Source organism: Xiphophorus hellerii, chromosome 20 (assembly GCF_003331165.1).
Source record: "Xiphophorus hellerii strain 12219 chromosome 20, Xiphophorus_hellerii-4.1, whole genome shotgun sequence".
Taxonomy (NCBI): domain Eukaryota; kingdom Metazoa; phylum Chordata; class Actinopteri; order Cyprinodontiformes; family Poeciliidae; genus Xiphophorus; species Xiphophorus hellerii.
Window position 1 is genome coordinate 2,687,567 of NC_045691.1, and position 22,460 is coordinate 2,710,026.

At 39.1% G+C, this 22,460-nt stretch overlaps 2 protein-coding genes across 2 annotated transcripts; one reads left to right on the forward strand and one right to left on the reverse strand.

Moving 5' to 3' along the window:
* Positions 1-78: 78 nt before the first annotated feature.
* LOC116710937 (protein-glutamine gamma-glutamyltransferase E-like) lies at positions 79-11,177 on the reverse strand. Its single transcript, XM_032550243.1, has 15 exons — positions 10,567-11,177; positions 9,923-10,093; positions 9,474-9,728; positions 9,147-9,265; positions 8,790-8,918; positions 7,660-7,840; positions 6,991-7,126; positions 6,442-6,551; positions 5,949-6,064; positions 4,833-4,959; positions 3,914-4,083; positions 3,000-3,174; positions 2,220-2,380; positions 1,770-1,903; positions 79-1,675 (listed from the first exon to the last, which is right to left on the reverse strand). The coding sequence occupies exons 1-15, from the start codon at positions 10,823-10,825 to the stop codon at positions 1,528-1,530; spliced, it is 2,391 nt and encodes a 796-aa protein (XP_032406134.1). The 5' UTR covers positions 10,826-11,177; the 3' UTR covers positions 79-1,527.
* Positions 11,178-13,869: 2,692 nt separating this feature from the next.
* On the forward strand, positions 13,870-21,802 carry LOC116711080 (G-protein coupled receptor 37-like 1). Its single transcript, XM_032550455.1, has 2 exons — positions 13,870-15,134; positions 19,493-21,802. Exons 1-2 carry the CDS (start codon positions 14,535-14,537, stop codon positions 20,483-20,485), a joined length of 1,593 nt encoding a protein of 530 aa, XP_032406346.1. The 5' UTR covers positions 13,870-14,534; the 3' UTR covers positions 20,486-21,802.
* Positions 21,803-22,460: the final 658 nt, after the last annotated feature.

Consider the following 22,460-nt stretch of genomic DNA (forward strand, 5'->3'; position numbering starts at 1 on the left):
TTTAAAATAATACTAAAGCAGCTGTAGTGTCACTAGAACAGAAAAAAAAGATAAATGATAAGATTTAAAGACCGTACCTGAGTTCAGATCGCTGAATTTAGTCAAGTGAAACTTTCCCTCTTACATTAAAAAAACACTTAAAATTTGTTCCAGCAGACAAACATCTGCAAACTGAGCGATGGACAGGCGGTTTTCATAAACCTGTGACACCCAGAGAGATGCGTGTTGCAGCCTCATTAAAATGTCTGAAATCACGCCACGCAAGACGACACTGACGTCTGTCTTAAGGGTTACTCTCCCGCTGAGTCAGAACATTTTTTATTTTTTGAGCTGATGGGAGTTGTCACTGCTTTGATCTTCACTGAGAAGCACTGAATCTGTACAGATTTACAGATTTCTGTTTTATGACTTTTTATTTTACTTTTATGACCCCACAGAAAGTTAAAAAAAGAAAGAAAATGATAACTATTTTCAGTGTTCACAACTCGATCAATCTCTTTGCTGAAAAAACTGTCAACAGAATTGTTTTTATCTGAAGAAATCTGGCGTCTGCCCACTGAGGTAATAACTGTACAGAAAATGAGATTTCTTTTCTTATTGTTAATATTTATTAAGATTTTAAAAATTAAGAAACATGCTGAAAACCCCCCAAAAATCCATAAACTTTATCTACAGACTAATTATCAATACGGGGTAAATTAATGGCAAGTTTAAGGATTCTTGACATTTTTTAAAAATACTTTTATAATCCATGTTTTTTAAACTTATCTTTGCATTACAAACGCTCAATACTGTATGTTATTTATTATAAAAAGTGAACCCCACATATAAGACAGATTAATTACACATTGAGGGAAAAATTTAAATGGTTTTAACTTCTACCAGCAATCAGTAAAGGTGTGGAGTTAACTAAAAACACCTTTGAGGTTTTGTAATTGATTTTAAAAGGTGCAGAAACAGTTTTACGATCTTTGTCAGTTTTATTCCCAAAGCAAATTCTGAGGTCTGAAGTCGTATTTGATAAAGTCAAACTTTACAAACTCAAGACCCAAAAATAAACTGAACCAAACCAAGCAGGGGTGAAAATGTGTGAACAGATGAAGCAATTCCAAGTGACAAAAGGTTAAGAGGCGTGGCGTGATTAACACACATTAAAGTTGAATTTTAAAGTAAGACTAAACTATAACAGTAAAAAAAAGCCAGATTTGTGCAAACTTTAAGCCTTAAGTCATGAAAAATATCGACTGGCTTAGGAATAAATTGGTCTGGAGAAAAACAACAGTCAAAGCAGGACCTGTTTTCTTATGACTGTTATAAGTTTAAAACAATAATACAGCAGAAAGTCATGATTAAAATTAAATTCCCAGCACCTGAGTGTCGGATTACTACAAGTTTTTCATTGTTCCCCTTAGAAATCCAAGTTTTAAATTTAAAAATAAAGAAAAAACCTAAAACAACAATTTATTCAAACAAAATTCTCCGATTTCAATGGTCTCTCTACTTCAAAAACATTTTTCTTTCTGTAGTTTAAGGTCTGACATTAATGATGCAGCTGGTCTTGATGTCTCTGAAAGCGGCACAGTCAAAGTCAGCCAGTAGAGTCCTCTCCCCGCTCTTGTAGGGAACAACGCTTAATTTGACACACATTGTCTTGTTTGGCATCAGATCTTCAAGCCTGTAGGGGACACAAAAACACAAGAGTCAGGTTTCTCCTTAAAGCTTGTCCACTTTTCAACACCTGTCCTGCAGGTAAACAAGAACACACATACTTGAATGTTTGCTCCCAATCAATAAGTCCAGTTCCAGAGAGAGTCAGAGTGCAACCTGTCAGCGTCTCGCTGATTGGATTTATGAAAGTCACTAAGATACTCAATATCTGATTCACTCTGGCTTCTTCAGACACCTGAAACAAAAAACAGAAAATGTTTTTATACAATAGAAGGAAGTAAATAAAATAAAGTAGTTAAAAAGTTTTAAAACTTTTAGGCAGACGTGTGTTAATTCTGGGTTAAAACATGTTTGATTTTCATTCAGTGGGCAGAAAATCCAAAAATTTTACTCAAGTAAGCATAGAAATACTTCATACTAAAATGACTCAAGTAAAAGTAAGAAGTACAGAGCAGCAAAAGTATTCCTGAAGGTAAGTTTTTTTTTTTACAAAATATTACTCAAATTACCCTCTATTTGTAGCTAGAGTTTAAAAAGCAACAGAATCTCACAGTGATGGCGATGGGAGGGTCTTTCAGCACAATACGGTCCGCTGCCAGGTAGATCTCATCGTTCTGGAGGTCAGTGATCATGGCTGAAATGTTCATGGTCTGGCAGTCCACCATGTATTTACTGTAGGAGAGGTACGGGATCTGAATGGGGAAGGTCAGGTCTGAAGGACACAAAACGATAAAAAATCAAATTTAAAGATTTCCACAGACTTCAGGGTGTTTTCACACCTGATAGTTACGTAAACTTGGTTCGATTAGAGACCAAAGTTGCGACATTTGTTACATTTTCAGCTGTTGCGGTTTGATTCCACACTGCGCTGCGTCCAACAATCCAAACTAATTAAAAAACTTATTCCCCTCCTCACCTGTGGGGGCGCTACACCAAGAACAACTGAAGGAAGCAACACAAAAACCTGAGTACAATATGAAAACAAAAACGGAGTAGCGTCTGACTTCAGTGACTCTAGGGTTTCTCTTTCATTTTTCGTAAAACACCAGAAGCCATTTCTCCTGCTAGCGCTAGGCTAGCACATTTGTTTTGGATGTATTTACCCACAATGCCCTGCGCTGTAGCCCACTTCCTGCTTCTGAAGTGGTCTCCGGTCTGCTAGAACTTGAACCACAACGTAGTTCACTTCAACCGAACCCAGACTGAGGTTTGTAGCCCTACATTTTTTAGCCCACGTCAGAATCAGACTTTGTATTCAATCCTCCCCGAACGAGCCGGACTTATTACCTGACCAATTTCTATTAGAGCTTCATCACAGTGGACTAAATCACCTTTCTCAGGAAGTAGTTGTTTCTGGACGACCTCATTCTGGATGTTTCCTTTGGGTTGGCCGGTGTACGTCATGGCCTGGACGTTGATGTTGACAGACAGCGTCCTGGCAGCGCTGCCTTCACTTCTCAGCACCAGATTTATCTTCACATCCTGACCCTTCACTGGCGCGGACTCCTGCATTGGTTAAATTCAAAGTAAGAATTCAGATCAAGAACATGTGCTTATTGTTTATTCTGGGTTTTACTTCTCAGAAAAAAACAGTCAGTTTGTAAATTCATCCCATTTGTTACCCAGACATCACAATTTGTCCATTTCATTGTTTTCTGATGTTTTTCCCATTTATTTTAGTTTTGATCCACATTTTATACCAGATGATTCTTATCAGATGTTGCTGGTGAAAACAACCTTAAGTGACACTACGGAGCTAAATTAGGGCCATAAAGTTTGTTCAAAAGAAAAAAATATTTGAAACTTAAAAAAAAAAAAGTTTAAAACTGGGGGGGGGAAGGTTTGAAACTGAAAAATTATTTTTGAAACTGGAATAAAAAAGGTTTGAAACTGAAGAAAAAACCTGTGAAACTGAAAAATATGTTCAAAAATACTTTTCAAATTTAAGATTTTTTATTTTCCAGTTTCAATTTATTTTTCTTTTGAACAAATTTTATGGCCCCAATTTAGCTCCATAACCTTCTGTGGGAGTCATATGACCACATTGGACAAAAAATAAACTTTCTGTAGTATATTGTGGAATATAAAATAATATGTTTAGACTTTTCTTTACATCTTTGTAAAATAGATTGTAATTTTATTAATGTACATTGCTGCAACTGCATGGTGAACCAAAGTCAGATTTAATTGAAACCGGAACTGAAACACTGAACAATAAACACACTAACAGAGGCTAATGACATACCTCTTTAAATTTAACAACCAGCTGCGGAGTTGGGTGGCCATTCTCTGTGTTTGTGGTGTTGTTTATGACCAGTGGTTCAGGTTTGACAGCCATTGGACACACTGCAATTCTTGAATCACTGTCCAGTTTGGTCAGAGCGTATTTGAAAATGTCCCTTTCTCGCACCGATCCTGTAATCAGAGAGCAAACACAATGGAGTCATATTATTTAACATTTACCAACAAAAGAAAGTATTCTAGTTCATCGTCTTTGAATAAAGTATATTTACTCACGTCTGCACAGTTGAAACTGCAGTATAATTAGTATTTTGTTCTGAGTTTTTGTACTTATGAATCAAAATTATGATGTTGCTATATACAGTATATATATATATATACTTCTACACTACCACACCATTTTCCAAAATGGCTGCTCAACAAGTATGTTTGTGAGTAAGAGGATCCTTGGCAGAAATACTTTTCACAACTTGTATTAAGCTTGACAAACATTTTGAGCACAGACTAAGTAATGAAAACCTCTGATAAATGCACTTAAAATGAAAAAACAACTAGAACTCAAATATGAGGAACTTTAAAGTCAAATCCAGAGAAATAATGAGAGTCTATTGGTGCTGGAAAAATGTAAAATAACATGTTGAACAAATTGATTCACAAAAAGAAGGAAGTGCATTCGGAGAGGTAGTTTTTGCCCAGTTTCTCCAAGTGTAACAGCATTTAGTTTGTATCATTCAATGGCATTTTAAATATTTACATATATTTTGTTATCATGCTAGCTTGGTGCTCTTGGAGGCCCCCTGGTGGTGTGGGGGTCCTGCGCAAATGCTTAAATGCAGCTGTTGGTGAACTAAAACAACATGGCGAATAAAAAGCTCCACAGTAATGCAGTGAAAGGATTGTGCCTGGTGTGTCTGTCTGCTCACCTTCTGTGTGTTTGTAGGCACTCGTGATGTCCATCCGGTGGTTGGAGCCAACAGCCTTCGTGGAGATGTGCTGTCCAACACTCCTGGTGTCAGACTTCATCTGCACCTTGGATCCATCTCTTTTGATCTGGAATCACAGGAAAACATCCGTGTAAAACACAAGTCTTCTTGAAGGTCAGCAGTTTGATGTCAGATAAATGTGTTTCTGTAAATGTGTCTTGTAGAAATGTAACAGTAGAGTTTCATGACAGGATGAAGACTACTGTACAGACACATTGCAAAGTGACATCAAGATCTTGACCCCCTGCTCCCTGCTGGAGGGCAAGAAATGTTTTTTGTCAACAAGTTGTCAACATAACGCAGTAAATCCTAAATGTACGAGTGATATATAAAACAAAAAAGGATGCGGTGCTTTACTACTAATTGTCAACGATGTGACAACTAGATAAAGTCAGGAAAATGTTTTACTTAAAAAAGTGGGAGAGAGAGAGGGAAGTAGGTCAGCTATGCTAGCTTGACTTTGACAACCGCAACATGTAGATGTGCTGTGAAATTTGGTGTTTCGGTTGAAAAAATAAAAGGTGATACACACCAACTCTGACAGATCATCAGCTGAGCAGGTGTTTAAATTTGCTAAAGTGACAGATTAGCTAATCTACCACAGCAATCACTTATTCCAAAAATTAAAATCAAGCCGGAAAATATAAATCTGTACGGACTGTTTGTTGTGTTGAAAATGTCTGAGTGTTTGTTTTTTTTGGTGTTGAATTCTGATACATTTGTAGTGTTGTTCTCAGCCAGTTGCTGTGGCAACAAGCAATGAGCAAGTAACAAAACTGACACAAAGAGCAAGAAAATAGAAGAATACGAGCAGTTCAACAGTTTATCGTCATTATTTTTCCCTTTGCTGCGCCGCATCGGGCTAAATTAATAATACTTACATCTCCAGGTTTCTTAATGTCTTTTTGCCCTCCAGCCTTATGCGCAATTTTCAGATTTAAACAATGCAACATGTCTATAAGTTCAATCCAGTTACATAAATACATGCTTCTCCTTTTCTTTTTAATTTTTATCCCTAAATGTGGGTCTGATCATGTAAATGCTCTGCCTACTGACCAGCCAGGTAACACGGTCAGCGTTGACCTCAGCGAAGACAAATGGCACATCATATCTCAGGTCAACGTCCCCGTTCAAGATGGCCGCTACTGGAGCCGGACCACAGCAGAACACACCTGCATGACAAATGACAGTTTAACATTCCGGTGTTACACCACATTCTGTGACCACCGGGTGTTATGGCCATCAGAGGCACTGGAAAAATAAAGAATAAAAAACACACTGTGTAGTAAAATCCTGAACTCTGCTGCTCAAATATTTCATATTTTTCTAACAGTGTGGTGACAATATTTGACATTTCCAGAATAGTCATGAGTGGTGAAATGTTACTTTTTATTCGTTTTTCTTTATTTTTCCTTCTGCGTCTGATTTTTATCAATTTTAACAGCACTTTTACTTTAAGCTTTACTTTAAATAGAGATAGATTGAGATAAATAAAAATCAAATAAATTCTGGAAATACAACTCCAGGTTTAAAAACCACGGTTCGGTACCTTCACTCTTTTCCTGCGGCGTTCCATCCAGAACCTGCCAGCCGTCATATCGGCCATCTTCTGCCAGGTCCGGTCGTCTCATCCACCCCTCTACCCACACGTGGAAGTTCCTTTGAATAAAACCCAACAGGAAAATGCATTAGTGTCCTGCTGGTTTGAAACGCCTCCATCTTCTCTCCAACTCCTGTTAAATAACATCGTTCTTTAGATTCCTCAAAAATACAAGGCAGACATGCGTGACTAGACACAAACGTTGATGAATACACTAAATATGGCTCTTGGTTGGTTTTATCAATACTTTACTTGCACCTACAATAACTGTTGCAAATGAATAATTTTAAGCTGTTTTACATTTTACTGCAGAAATTAATATTTCTGATGGTGCAATGAGTGAAAGAATGAATCTATTGTCATTGCACAAGTCAGCAAAACTGAAACTGTGAAATTAATATTTCTGACGGTTAATCACAGTGTCTTTTGATTCCTGTACTTTGAAGATTAAATCTAAGGATAATGTGCATCTCAGAAGGAGAAATTAGTGTATTTTACCAGACGCTGTCATTGGACGGTTTCGGTCTGACACCAGATTCTCCGTAGTAGGTGTCGATGGTCAAGTTTGCATCGGAGTCGTGAGCGGACTCGAAGTTAGTGACAACACGGCAGGGGATTCCCAACAGGCGCATCACTGGAACCAAATAAAGCACAATTTGGGTTAATTATCACATAAACTCTTTAGAGTAATAGTTCTCCTTACAGCTTATTTCAGCACTTTAACATCATCATCTTTGTAAACCTAAAATAAAATCTGTTACCTGACAAATTAAACATTCATCTGTTTGCTTGATATTTAACATATCATGTGGTAAAGGCAGAAGGAAGAAAGAAAAGGCCAAATATGCTTCTCTTGAAAACATAAAATAAAAAATAACTCATAATAGCCATACATTTGTTAAAATGTCTGTTTTTGCTCATCATGATGCTGGGAAATGAGAAACATCGTCCACCAACATCACATCCCTGCTGTGTCTTGAACACAACTTTAAAACCAGATTTTTATTTCAAACAGGTTTTTAAAAACACAAAGAAAACCAGTAGAACAAGTGAAAACATGTGCATACATACCCAAGAACAAAGTAATTAGCTTACCACTACTTTTCTGTTTGAACAGTAAAAACACTGAGTGTTAAACGTTTTAAAGGAAGATCTGGATGACCTCACCTGAACACATGACGCCGGCGAACACCCAGCACTGCCCGTAGTTGACAGCTTTGCAGAAGGAGGCGTACCACTGCTTCAGGATGGCGTAGCTGCCGCTCCAGTGGGTTGGTGGGAAGCCATATTTAAAATCACCTGACCAGTTTCCCCGCAGGACGCCATCGTTGATTTCTTCTTTGTTAACCTGAAGGGAAAAATAAAAAATAAAGAGCAAAGTTAATATTTTGACAAGGCGGAGCTCATTTATGTGTTTCCAACTTAATTAGTTTAGAAGTTTTTAGTTATTTTATTATTCTAAATGGCAAAACACAGATTTTATTTTAATTTTTTTGATCATAAACAAACACTACATTAAATGTGTCCATTATGTTGAGTTCTGTCGATTTACTTTTTCTTAGAACCAAAATCTGTAATTAAATTTTATATTTGAAATTGTTTAGATCACTTTGGTAACTTTTAGACCTTCCCATTAATTTAAAAGTTTAAAAACACACCGGGGGTCGTGGTGCAGATGCTTTTTGTTTGCCAAATATTCAGGGTGATGACTTTTTCATCACTTTTTTAACTTGTAGCATCAGATTCCGTTAAGTTGTATGAGATGTTAAGTTATTGTTTTTGTCCATATTTTTGCAAGAAATAATCAACATATAATTAAGTTGGAAGTGCATTCAAGAAACAAAGTACGTGTTGTCACCCAGGGCCATTTTTGTAAAATTTGGGTGTTAGAACTTATAATGCAGTGATATTAAATTATATTCTGTTATTTCCCCAGAATATAAATCACTCATGATGAAAACAGTTATGATTAGCTGATTATTTTTGCTAATATGTCTATTATAAAACATGTGCAACCATTTGGATTTAGATAGTGCATGAAGATATGTAAAACAATAACCACATATTAATTTTATTTAAAAGAAAATTCCAAACAAAGAATAAAATGTGCATCTAACAAAATCACATTATATAGTTCTGGAGTTCTGATAACAAAAGGAATGTAAATAAATCATATGAAGCCTGACAGTAATCCCACATTCACCAATATATTGTGGCTAAAATCTATCTATAAACAAAAGTGAATGTTTTCTTAATTTACACAAAATTTAATATGGAATATATAAAGCAGTTCCTACCATATTGGTAATGACACGGCTGACATAGATGGGATTACAGCGAGCAGAAACGTCGTCAGCCGGGTCCCGCTTGTGTTTCCTGCTGAGGTCGAGTAACTTCAGGCATATCTTCACCATGTCCTCTTCAAACTGAAAGAAAAGAAAAAATATTCATAAACAGCATCTTATGCATCAAAATTGAAAGTAAAAATGAAAGTATTTGCACCAATTCAAATTCTTGAGTGTATTAAACTAATATAAAATTTATTCTAGGACACACACTTTTCTTTTTTTAAGAGAAAACAAACAGTTTTGGTGTTTTTTCAAAGTAATAGTGCATCAAGTATTCCTCATGTTTCTATTTTCGGTGTCTTCTACCTGTCCAAAGTCCCAGGAAAGTCCATTAATGTATTGATCAGAACCTGTGTAGATTATTCCATGTTGGTTCATAACGTATTCTTGTCTCTCTGCCTCGTTAGGCAGAAACACCCAGTCATCTACACAAAGAGAAAATTATATAGATCAAGCTTCCATAAACATGAAGGAACATGAAGTGGGGTCCTGTGTGGTTGCTATGCGCAGCCAGTGTCTTATCAATGATTAAAATACGTAAAAATTGTCCACCATTTTGATAGGAAACAACACATAAAAGAAAATGAGCAATCACTTTGGCATTTTTTGATTAATAAACAGAAAATGTCCTACCAGAACACCAAGGGTTGAAGAGCACAAAGAGTTGTGCTAACTCATTTTCTTCGGCTTTAAGTCCTGCAGAAAGTTTGTACTCCCCTACCGGAGCGTCAGCGGGCGGCGTTATCGTTAGAGCCAGCGCTCCTGTTTCAGGAAGTCTGTTTTTCTGAAGCTCTGCTCTCCAGACTGCTTTAGCACATGAAGAACTTTTCACTTTGTCTGGAAAACCAAAGGATGACATTGTTCCTTGCTCCTGAGATGGATGTTTCCCTGCAAAATAAAAAACTATTAACGTTGTACTTCTTAACGCTAATATGTGAGAATATTTTCTTTTCTAGTGTTAAGTTGTCAAAGGTGAGCAACACCTTTGACAACTTAACAGTCAAATAAATTATTTATTTTAAACAGAGAATTGGTAAAAAAAAAAAAAAAACCCATTTCAAATAAACAATAAAAAAACAAACCAGTCACAACTTTCATGGTGAGTTGATCAATGTCAGGGTTGAAAGGTTTTGTCATTTGAAGGGTTATGCTGAACGGCTGGCCTCTCCTCACAATCAGCTGGTTCACTGAGATTGAGCTGGTGTGGTGGGCCTTGTTGTTGGTCTCACAGTGAAGGTCCACTTCCTGAAAAGCTGAAGGAAAATGGAAATGTAAAAAAGATGTAATTTCACTGATTAAAAAGGATCATCAAGTGTAAAAATCTGATGTAAACTTTTATGAAAGTATTTCATAAGAAATTTATTTTCAACCTGATGCTGCAAGAAAACAATTTCCTTCACAGGAATAATAGAATTGCATATTTTGCAGATTACAGACAGATACAGTTCCCTCAAGGAATGTTGTTATTGCCTTTTAGGCAATAAAATGTTTATTTTCTTACATAAAAAAGGAATTCTTGTTCTTACTTGTTTATTTGCATCTTTTTACTGCATTTATTAATTTAAAAAAATTTAAATGGGCAGAATATGCCAGTTTCACTGATAGTTTGATTGATAGCTAATATATAGTTTGAGCCTCAGTCTAAAACTTATTAAAGCTTTTCACTTAACTGAATGCAATAATAACAGCCTAATTTCTATAAACATTGATGTGTTTTATACTGTACCTGAATATCGATGATTTTTGAACCGGTTTTTGGGCAAGCTGCACCCATTAATGACGCTGCACCTATTAATGGTGCTGCACCCATTAATGGTGCTGCCCCCATTAATGGTGCTGCCCCCATTAATGGTTCTGGACCCATTAATGGTTCTGGACCCATTAATGGTTCTGGACCCATTAATGGTACTGAACCCATTGGACCAGCGGAAGCCGTTGGTGTCGCTGAAGCCGTCTGAGCTGCTGAAGTCGTTGCAGTAGAACATCGTTGTCTCCCTGCTCAGCTTTTCCTCTTGAGACGATGAAACGGTTGAAGGCTTTCAGTCTGGAGCTGAACTGGGAGCCGACTCTCCACTGGCTGCTTTTCTAGGCTGTCGTCACACCCAATATTTCCCGAATGGGAGGAATCTATGCTGGGAACAACATTTTTAATTCCAAAGAAAGTGCATTCTTTCATGAGTAACAGATTTTACAAGTGATGAAGATTTCTGTAAGGGTGTGACTCAAAGTTGCAAAACACTTTCAACATAAATTTTGTAATTGTACTACATACTGTAGTTTTCAAATGTGAAAATTTTTTTAAGCTTAAAGGTAATTTATGTTTCAGCAATTTTTAAAAATATTCAACAATATTTTTCCAATTTTTTAAATGTGACAAAAGAGCAATTTATATAAAAAAATTTTAATAAGGGATCTAAGACTGTAATTTAATAATAAAAAATATATACTTCTATAGTTTTTTAAACTTCATCTTGATTTAAGGAACGTGACAGATCTCCTCTCAGGAACAGATAAAAAGAAAGAAGCGGTTTTAGGGATCACTATGGTAGAAAACCTTTTATTGGTCAAAAATTCTTTGCAGTTTATGTTGAACTGATAAGTTTATAAATGTTTTGGATCAAAGTGGAGCAATTGGATCAACTGCACATGATATTTGTTGGATTTAATGGAAAACAAGACTGTATGCTGTTAGAAGAAACATCAAAAAAACGACATGATATGATGTGAAAGACGTTTTAACTGTAGTTCTTGGTTGTGACATTTGGGTGTCTTCTGTAAAGGAATCTATAGAGATAACAAATGTTTTGTTTCCACTGATGGTAATCAGTGTCTCACTTGTGGGTCAGAATGTCATCAGTGGTTTTATGGGTTCCAGTGAAATGATCTCAGCCTGGGTGGAAGCTCCAGGGCTAAAAACCCGAGTTACAACACAACCAAGGTGTTTAGGCAACTGTACAGCAAGTGTGGCAACATATCTGAAGTTAACTATTTGATCTGTATCTCTAGAACAAAAAAGCTCTTTTTTATGTTTTGTTTTTGAATTCATCAGAACCAACTTTATATATAAAGACAAAAGATGCAGTACACTACCAAAATCATGGTAAAATCAGAGTTTTTCTTAGATTTCGTTTCCGCTGCTGCAGTAATGAAGTCATGGATGACTGGCAGATTGCTTATCGAGACAAAATTGGTCTCAAGCCAGATGATTTGCATCTAGACAAGAGAAGCAGAAAGTCGGGAATCAGGATTAATTTTCTGAGCTTTTAGGAGCTTTTAACACCATCCAGTCCCTTAAAGGGGACCCATATGAAAAATACACATTGTGCACATCTTTGTTCTTCCATTTGGGTCTCAGCTGCTTCTAAGAACCAAATTTCAGTTAAATGAGGCGCTTCAAAAATCTTCGGACTATAACTTCACAAATCAGCAGGCACTGCCCCTCAACATGTTACCTAGCAACACCAGCAAAATCCAGCCTGTTACCTAGCAACCCCAGTGGAGCTCCAGCATGTTTGGTCAGCTGGCTTTACCACTGTATGTGCCGCTCAATGGCTGCTGGAAAAGACAAGTGTTTTGTTGTTCACGTACCGTCCCATAACCACTTGCTGCATTCTTGTTGGTTGTGTAGGAGGCTCCACTTCTGCTTTTCAAAGACAATAGTGCATCTATTTGCAGCCATTTTCACAAGCGAGTGTAAACGTTGAGTTTGGGAGACGTGGCGATAATCTCGAACTATGTGCTTTTTTTGGTGAGCTTTCATAGAGCCTCAAAATGTAAAATCATAAAGCTTTTACCATTTTAAAAATGCATATACTGTATATTGTTTTACCATGTATGTACAGTATATAACCAGTATATGTATATACATGTAGATGCATATCTAAATGACAAATGAACCAAAGCAATCACTTGTTAGTCAATAATTCCTTAACATTTGTATATAAAAGGGATTTCTAGTTCCACTGGCAGATTATTTCACTGATAACCTGGGGAAAATGTCTTATTTGTTGAATAATGTCAAAATGTTGGTTAAATGTAATCAATATGGTCATTATTCTGTTCTGCAAAAGTATCACAATTAGCTATTTTCTGTATATCACAGAAATGATCAATTAATCTTATCTAACAAGTTCCTAACATTTGCTTAAAAGTGCTGCCAGTTTAGAAACCTAGAGAAAAAGGAAATGTTTATTAGCAAAATAACCCAATGTCAGTGTTATGGAAAAACTTTAAATATCAAAAATGGCAAATTTTTAAGCTTTAAAAAAAAGTTTTATTATTTAGATTAAATTAAAATTATTTTAAAGATGCATTTTTATACAAATCGTATTCTATTTATAGGGTTTTCTATACTTTGCCTAATCTGTCCGCCTTTAATCAATTACACAAAAAGTTTAATTACTCTGATTTCTCTAAGCCACTTAAGGAAAAACAGAATATAAACATCGTCAACAAAACATTTTGTTTAACTGAAGTCCACCAGTTTCCCATCGTTACTGGTTTTCTTTCTGAGCCGAATTGGCGACACTTCCTCTGTAAAAATATCTAAAGAAGTGTCAGTTCTTTGTGTTCTCTGATTTTATCTCATCTCCAGTCTGCAGTCCGGCTGCTGTGGCAGCTTTTCACTGCATGTCTGAGTGACGTGTTCGACTTGTCACAGGGTTGCAACGTCCATCTTTTGCAGTCAAAACTGTCAGAATCCCATCAAACAGATTAACTGATTAAGAAATTAGGTATTGATTTATGGACAGTTTGGCGTTTAAAGACAATGTCACACTGTAATCTGAAATAACTTTTTTCAGAAGGATGATTGTCTCATGACACTTAATTTAGATTATTCTCTCATTCAATACAACATGTAAACCGGAGATTTCATCTCAATATTTTAATACAAAAAAGGCTCCTGGCATCTAATCCCTGGAAGATGTAGTAAGATGAATCTACATAGAAATAAATTTGTAAGGCAAATGAAATATCAACGATATAGATATATAGATATAGATAATGTCAACGATTATCTAGAAATGATAAGTTGAAGTTTTGTCTCAGTTTTTGCTCCTGAAAACATGCATGCACAAAATGTAGCCATGAGCACAGACATGCATGGTGAAGCAGCTTGTTGGTGGAATAACGCCCCCTTAAGGACAAAACAGCAAGCAAATTATACACTAAAGAAATTATTCTGTGGTGAAATCTAACATAAATGAATCTGTGATATCAACAATAGAAATATGTAGTATTGATTAAATGTTCCTCTAAGTATTCATATGTCCTGCACGAAATTAAATACATTTTATAATTTCATTTGTGTTTTTATTGATATTGTTCTAAATGAATCCGTGTCTCTGGAATGAATGGACCTCTTATTGGCGTAATTTATTCAGAGTAACCTGCTTTTAATAAATAACACGTCTATTTAAAATTAATCAATAGTTTTTAGCATTTAAATTTCCATTTTGTTCCCTCACTGTCCTCCGTAATTCTGAAATTGTTTTAAATCTGTGCCTTTAATTTGAAAAGTCTGACCGGATCCTCTGTGCTGTTTTTGTAAACTTGGATGCTGAACTTGGTTGGACTCTGAAACTTCTCCATCAGGACCACAGGGAGGTTGGACCGTCTCCCGCACAGTTTCATGGACTTTTGTCTCCTGCTTTAGTCTCAGCAGATGAGGGACAGCAGCGGCTCGGCGGAACCATGAGGCTTCTCTGCTGCGTTTTTCTGCTCTTTCTGCGCAGCGCGGACCTCCGTCATGTCCTCACAGCTGCCGACTTCCAGGCGGAGGATGCTGCGGGTTTGGCTGCGGGGACAGAGGAGAGGACCGGGCCGAACCGGACGGAAACTTTCAGCCTGAAGCGGGTCACTCGAGGAGCCAAAGATGGGAGTCTCAGGAAAAGAGAACCCGTTTCCCAGAACAGTCCTCCCCACAGACACGACGACCCGAGTGGCTTCTTCACCACGCCGCGGACGCACCGCCACTCCTCCGCCCCGCGGGCCAACTCCTCCGTGGGGCTCCTGAATCCGCTGCTCCCGGTCACGGATGCCTCCTACTGGGCGTACGCGGTGCTGCTGCTCGCGCTCGTGCTGTTCGCGGCGGGTCTCGTGGGGAACCTCGCGCTCATGTGCATCGTGTGGCACAGCTTCTACCTGAAGAGCGCGTGGAACTGCATCCTCGCGGGACTGGCCTTCTGGGACTTCCTCGTGCTCTTCTTCTGCCTGCCCGTGGTCATCTTTCACGAGCTCACCTTGAAGCGGTTGCTAGGAGACCTGTCCTGTCGGCTCGTGCCCTACCTGGAGGTGAGAGAGTGGAAGTGCGCAGGTGTTCCGCAGGTTGTATCCGGGTGAAAAACTCCGTTTAATTCAATAATAATACAACTCCACCTTTAATTTTATTTAGTTTAGAAATAAAATTCCAAACCGCAACAAATATTATTAAGTAACAGAATAATCGAAAAATGATGTCATAATTCTGGTCATTTAAATAAAACCAATTATGAAGAAAGAAAAATGTAAAAAGATATTAGTTGGTTAAAGCACATGTAGGTCACTGATCAGATTATCCAAAGCACCAATTCAAATGCAGTGTGTCTGTTTCTAAAGCATATTTGGTTAAAGGATGTTTGTTCAGTGAAGCTACTTACGGAGAAAATATTCTGAAATGTTACTCAAGATAAATTAAACAATGCCGCAGTAAAACTACTCCTAAAAAGTATTTTTTCCAAAAAGGTTCCTCAGTTTGCAACTCAATTGATTTGAGTTTGTGTGTTCTTCACTTAACTGGTTTTCTTTGCTGTAGCAGTAGTAGTCTTAGCTTGAAAAGATGTCAACAATTTCCACACAGTTAAGTAAATTAAAATTACACCACTTTCGTTTTGTGGAACAAACATTTATTACCAATAAAAAACAGCATCACAGATAACTGCTACCATATTGTAGCGTAGAGCACCGTGCAGCTACATGGAGAAACAAACAGTATCTCAGGAATCCACCATTAGACGGCATTTTTAAGACTATATGTTTGAAAACTCCAAAGGAGTGAAACCCACAGGGGTTCATGTAGACTACCTCTCTGTGTTATAGTTACTCTACTGGATGGTTTAACCCAAACTAACACATAAGGCACATAAACTAGAGTAAGACAAACAGAATAAGCACTTAAAGAACAATTCTAAACAATTCACAGAAATTATTAACAATGACCATAAATCATATCTACAATTCCTGAAGCCACATGGCAAACAGCCAAACACAGCAGAATAATGCAAATATATGAACTCTGGTTTCAATTATTGTATTAATCAACATTTTCTATCTTCTTCACTGACCTTCATAATGTTAAACAATGTTCACTAAAAGTGAGAAAAAGTGAGTTTATTAATTCCACAGTTAACTACCTCTGATATGGCAGGTGACTTTCAGTGTTTGACAAAATTGAACCAACAACAAATATTCACTAGTTATTTTTTTTCTGACTGAGGTATGTGAATTTGTTTTGCACCATTTGTTTTGGATCATTTGGGGCAAAACTGTAAGTATAATTTTTTCTAACTTGGGGATAAGAAGGCATAGATGACGAACGGATTGTCTTATGGTTTATTACATAATTGGCTGGTGCTGTTGCTGTTGCTTTTTAAAGGATTTTATCGTAATTATTTAATGTTAATGGAAAACTCAGAGTTCATCTCCTGATCTCAGAGTCCAGCCGGTGAACACATTCAGTTCAGACCCAGTTCTCCATCTGAACTGTTTTTACTCCTCATGTTGGACCAACTGTGAAGCAAACTGATGAATGGCTCTTTGTCCCTGGCTCCAGACGGCTTCCCTCTGAACAGAGCGGGCTGTTGTGACCCGTTTGGCCTCTTTGGTTCTGTTTGTGAAGCATGAAGCAACTCTTGTTTGTCGGATCTCAGAAACAAACAGAAACAAATCTGAGCTGTTTGTCTGCAGGTGCAGAGCAGAAGATCCACAGCTGGGTCTGAGTGAAGACAGAGACTCAGATTCTGACGTCTTCAAGCTAAAATAAAAATATTTAAAGTTTGTGACCCGGATTACTGGGTCAGGAAGGACCGTCAGGTAGAACTTAATTCCATGTTTTAGTTGTTTTGGAGCAGAATCACAGATTTAAACACAACTCTTGGTTTCACGGAACAAGAGTGTTTCCACTTTAGTCGCAAATGTCACCTGATGTCTTGACAGTTCACCTGGAGAGAATCTGAGGTCACAATGGTGCAGCCATTCCTTGGAGTTAGAAGAAAAGTCTCAGACACAGAAAGTCTCCCTGACAAATTAGGTCTCAGCTGTCTCTTCACGACGACCGATTGATACTCCACCCACTTCACTACAGATGCTGCACCAACCCATCAGTCGATCTCAGTCCATTTCTACCTCAGTTATGAACCAGACCTAGAGATACTTAAACTTCTCCACTTGGTGCAGAACCTCTTCCCAGACCCAGAGACGGCACTCTAGCCTTTTCTCTAGACCATAGTCTCAAATTTGGAAGCACTGATTCTCCTCCCAGTTGCTTCACACTCAGCTGTGAACCACTCCAGCAAAAGATGTAGATCACAACCGGATGAAGGCAATAGGACCATATCAACTGCAAAAAAAAGTGTGTCCGACTCTTCTGGAGGAGACAGGTTCCAGGGTTGTGTGTTGAGGTGAGTCAAACTATTTCTAGCTGGAACCTCTCAAACTCACACACCAATTCAGGATCCTTCCCCACCAGAGAGGTGACATTCCACATCCCGAGAACCAGCTTCTGTTGCCAAGGATCAGACGCCATAGTCCCAACTTTGGCCATCACCCATCCCACATTATACCCAAACACTTTGGCTCCTCCTCTATGAAGTTTGTGAATTCAGGCAGCAGGTAAGAGGGTCCAAATACTCCCATCTTTCAAGGCTGTATAGTTTGGAGACTGAGGATCAGCGTGATCAGTCCCTTGGCTCCTGTCCTCTTGTCTTTCCATTCGCTGGATCCAGGCAACAACATCAACTTTATGGAATTTTCTGTTAAATAAGGCGATGAGAACTGAGTCACTTTCCTTTTAGAGTTTTATTAAATCTTGTTATAACAAGGAGAACATTGTCATATCAACAGTATTTTTCAGAGCTTCTCACATACAAAACATATATTCTCCTTTGAAACCACCTGCCCTGTTTCCCTTTCCCACCTCTTATCATGACCTTCACATACCGAGTTGCTTCAAGTTACACCACTTTATTGATATCCAACAGACAACCCTGTTCTATTTTACCTAGTGATTAAATATCAAGTGCAATAAGGAACAAGTACAAAGTCAAAAGTTAAATTGTCCAATACAGTCAACCAGCTGGTTGAGTTTATTTTAGTTTCCCGTCTCTGCAGTGCTCCAGGTGGGCTCCCAGGTTCCTGAACTGGAGCTTCTCCTCATTTGTAGGAGCATGTCGTCTGCAGCGGGCCGTAACGAGGTCGGCCCTCCGGCCTCATCAAGGCTCTGCGTCTTCACCTCTTTTCGTGCAAACAAGGGAATCTGGTTCCTGCTAATTAATGACCGTTTTCTTTAATTGCTCTTTTTGCTGAGGAGCGTTTAAGCGGGTCAGGCTGCCAGCGGCCCCCATCTGCTGTTAGTTCAGCTTTTCTCATGCTAATTACATCTCAGCAGTAATTACCCTCAGCTGGGTCTTAACTGTTTCATCTCACTAAGCTCTGTGAGGGAGGAGAAGTCTGTTTCTTTTGGTCAAAATCTTCAACCTTCTGCTCAGACGAGTCTCCATGGACAGTCAGTCTGCAGAGCAGAAGGCGTCGGTTCATGGTGATGCTCCCTCTGCTCTGGATCAATATGGAAGTTGCTTCTCTAGCTGGAGTTGTTGCTGGTCTTGATATGGATGATTATTTAAGTTAATGTTAGGAATAAGACTGAGATAGAGTTTATCTGTTCAGTTGATGCAAAAATAAAAGATTGTATGTATTTTTCCAGGCACATAGTTCCATTTTGTAACATAATCAAGTAACTATGTTACCTTCAGTTGTTAGAAAAATGCTAATTATATCAAATATGACTTAAAACTAATTTGACTTCGTCATTTGAGATCTTGAATTTGGGCTTCTGTCTCTTTAAGAAGCTCCTACTCTTTCCGACACAATGCCTTCAGCACATCATCACAATAATGCTTCTCTCTCATTTACAACCGTTCTTAGAAGGACTGAACTAAGAAATGGTTCAGATAATGAGCCCAGCAGATTCGCAGTTCCACCAGGTGTTTGCTAATTGCTGCTGGCTAGTCTGAAGGAGCTGAGGCACAGAGGAGGCGGGGAGGAGCTGCATCTCACAGGTGGGGCTAGGTCCAACCAGGCGCTGTGGACAGCTGAATGGTTGCCATGGAGATTAAAGGATTTCTTAAAGATGCATGAAAGAATCAATCCAGAATCAATCACTTTTTGATGAGGGAATAACATTATAACATGATGTAAATCTAAACAAAAGGTTGATTTTACATTATACTGCCCCTTTAAGGGAATTTTGGAAATAAATTTTAATGAACATGACTTTGGAGAAAATTTTCTGTGCAGCTGAGAGGCAATCGGATCTTCAGCCGTTTTGTTCTGAAATCTGTCTTATTGCAGCCAGAGAGACGTTTTAAACTCTGGTCTGGTTCTGTCTCCTCTGTCAGGTGACCTCTCTGGGCGTGGCGACCTTCAGCCTCTGCGCTCTGAGCATCGATCGTTTCCACGCCGCCACCTCGCCTTCCCCCCACCAGACGCCGAAGGTGGAGCCGTGCCGCTCCATCCTGTCCAAGGTGGGTGTGATCTGGGTTGGCTCCATGGTGCTGGGGGCTCCAGAGCTGCTGCTGTGGCAGCTCGTCCAGCAGACCGTCAGCCTGCCGGCGCTGACCTCTGACCTGCCGCAGCACCAGCCAGCGGCCTCCCTCCTGGCCTCTCTAAGGGCAGACAGGGTAAAGGTGGACGCCTGCATCCGCGAGCCGTGGGCGGAGCTCCCGGAGAGCGTCTACGCGCTGGTTCTGACCTACCACCAGGCCCGCATGTGGTGGATCTTCGGCTGCTACCTGTGCCTGCCGCTGCTCTTCACTCTGGCCTGCGACCTGGTGACCAGGCGGGTTCTGGCCCAGCGGGAGCCGCAGAAACCCGGCACTGAGAAGGTGACCAGCAGGTGCTCTTCCTCCTCTTCCTCCTTGTCTTCCTCCTCGGGGAAGAAGAAGCAGCAAGTGAGGGAGCAGAGGCTGCGTACCGCCGTGATGGCGCTCACCGCCCTGTACGTCACCTGTAACCTGCCTCAGAGCGTGTGCAGCATCACCCTGGCCTACGTGTCTGCCCCGGTTCTGGTTCTGCCGGCGCTGGCTCTGGTCGAACAGTTCCTGCTGTTCGTTCGCTGCTCGGCGACGCCGGTTCTGCTGCTGTGCCTCTGCCGCTCTCTGGGCCAGGCCTTCATGGACTGCTGCTGCTGCTGCTGCGAAGAGTGCCTCCCTGACTCCTCCTCTTCATCATCCTCGGCCTCCACCGCCCCCACCCTCTCCTCACCCTCCTCACCCTCGCCTTCCTCCCTCGCCCCCTCTGGCAAAGAGGAGGCGATGAAGAGCGTGGCGGCAGAAAAGGCTGTTTGTGAGGCAGTGAAAGACTCTGCTGCCGCCATCGGGACGCCCTGCTGAGCCCAGAACACAAAACGATCATTTAAAGGGATAGTTTGTGTTTTCTACATTGAGGTTGTGTGAAGTAGTTATGAATAATCAGCGTCTTACATGCAGAATTCATTCCACATGGCTAAAGGTAGCTGTGTTTCCATTACAGTTGTGTGCACATCTTTGTCTATATTCTGGGGTTTGGATGTGATGCGTTCACTGACTCAGACTGATTTCATCACTTCATTATTATCATTTTCAGACGTCGTTTACATCCAGATTTGAAACCTGGCTTCTTCTACTGCAGAATTATGACGCATGTCGTATAAAATGCGACATGACCGTTCGGACTGCAGAACCTTTGAAAACTATTGGATAAGATTCAGGTCCACATATGAAAGCAGCTCCGGTTGATTTTATTGGGGCAGAAAAGATCAGAATTGGGTCGTTCAGTGAAACAGTTGGATTTGGGCAAAACTGAATTGTCCTTTGGTTTTGCTCGCCTGCTGTGTGAATGTAGCCATGGTGACTGAGGCCCAAACTGTTAACCACAGCAGGGTAGATACTGACTGCTTGGAACTGCTCCACACAACCCTTTTTAATAAAAAAGAAAAAAAAAAGATCCTTTTTGATGAATTCTTGGGTTTTATTTTAACATTTTCAAACAGTAAAAATCTGTCATGTAGTAAAAGAGCTGAGCTACTTTGAGGACACATTTCCTCTGAGGTTTTTTTCCATCTTTTTCTTTGATCCAGAAGAATGAAAAATAATAAAAACTTTTCTCTGATATCCTTTTATTTATTCTGGAATTGCGGACAAAATAAAACCCAAGAAATAATTTTATGTAATAGTATTTTCAGGAGGTTCTGTAGAGCAGACAATTATGTCACTTTTGTTAGAAAATTACAGATTTTAGAAGAATTTCTTTGTAAATGTTTGTAGATAAATATTCTTACCGTTTTCCAGTTTCATATTTTCCTTTTTTACTAATATTTGTTCAGGATTTCTGTCCGTCCTGTTCTCAGTACTGTACGACATGGAAACTAATTATACTTTGCTAAAATGAGGCTAAATTCAGTTATTCTGAATTATGGCTGTTTATTTCACAGCATGTTTTTGCTGACCATTTTTTTACATTTTGTTTCAATAAAATGTGATTTTTCTTCTTGAATGTTAACATTTGTTATTTCTCTGCTAACACAGACATGAAGAACCGTTCTTTTCAACATTTTCTTCACGTTTTTCTATTTTTGGTTGAATATTTTCTCCACAATCACAGATTCAGGGAACTTCAATTTTACTATGTTTCTCTGTGAATTCAATAAAAAGAATGAAAATAAAGATAAACATTTTTTGGGGTGATTTCAGATTAAACTTTCAGAACTTTCTCTGTGCCGGTTCCAGAACGTCGGGTTGCCGTTTGGTTGCGTTTCGTCTGGAAGGCGGGGATGACTGGGGTCTGAGAGGAGCGCTGAACAGCTGCACGCCCACCGCGGCACCGACCCGCCATGCCTGACTGTGACGCTCCTTTTTGTTGTTGTTGGATTACTGAAGGTCACGGCTTCACAATGAGATCCTGCAGACTGAATGAACACAGACGCTCTGTGACCGGTTGCTCTGGAGAAAACGCAGGAATTCCTCACTCAGCCGACGGGTTTCCAGAACCTTCTTCAGATTTTCTTTTATTCCGGGTTCAAACTAAAACTTGATCCAAACACAAGAAACTCCCTGACTGACTGATCCACAGACTGGGATTGGTCAGGTTTATTCAGAGATTTGATTGGCTGGTTGCGCTTTCACAAAGTTTCCTGTGCAGCAGAAACCATGAAGCTAAACTTTGGTTCTATTTTTTACTCAGAAACTAGTGAAAAAAAACACTAGTTTCTCCTAAAAGCATCAGTTTAAAGATTTTATTTCTGTTTTCAGGAAGGTTTGACTGAGATCCAGTCTCTTCCTGAGAAATCTCTGTTTACATTTAGTTTACACCGAGATCCATTTCATTTTT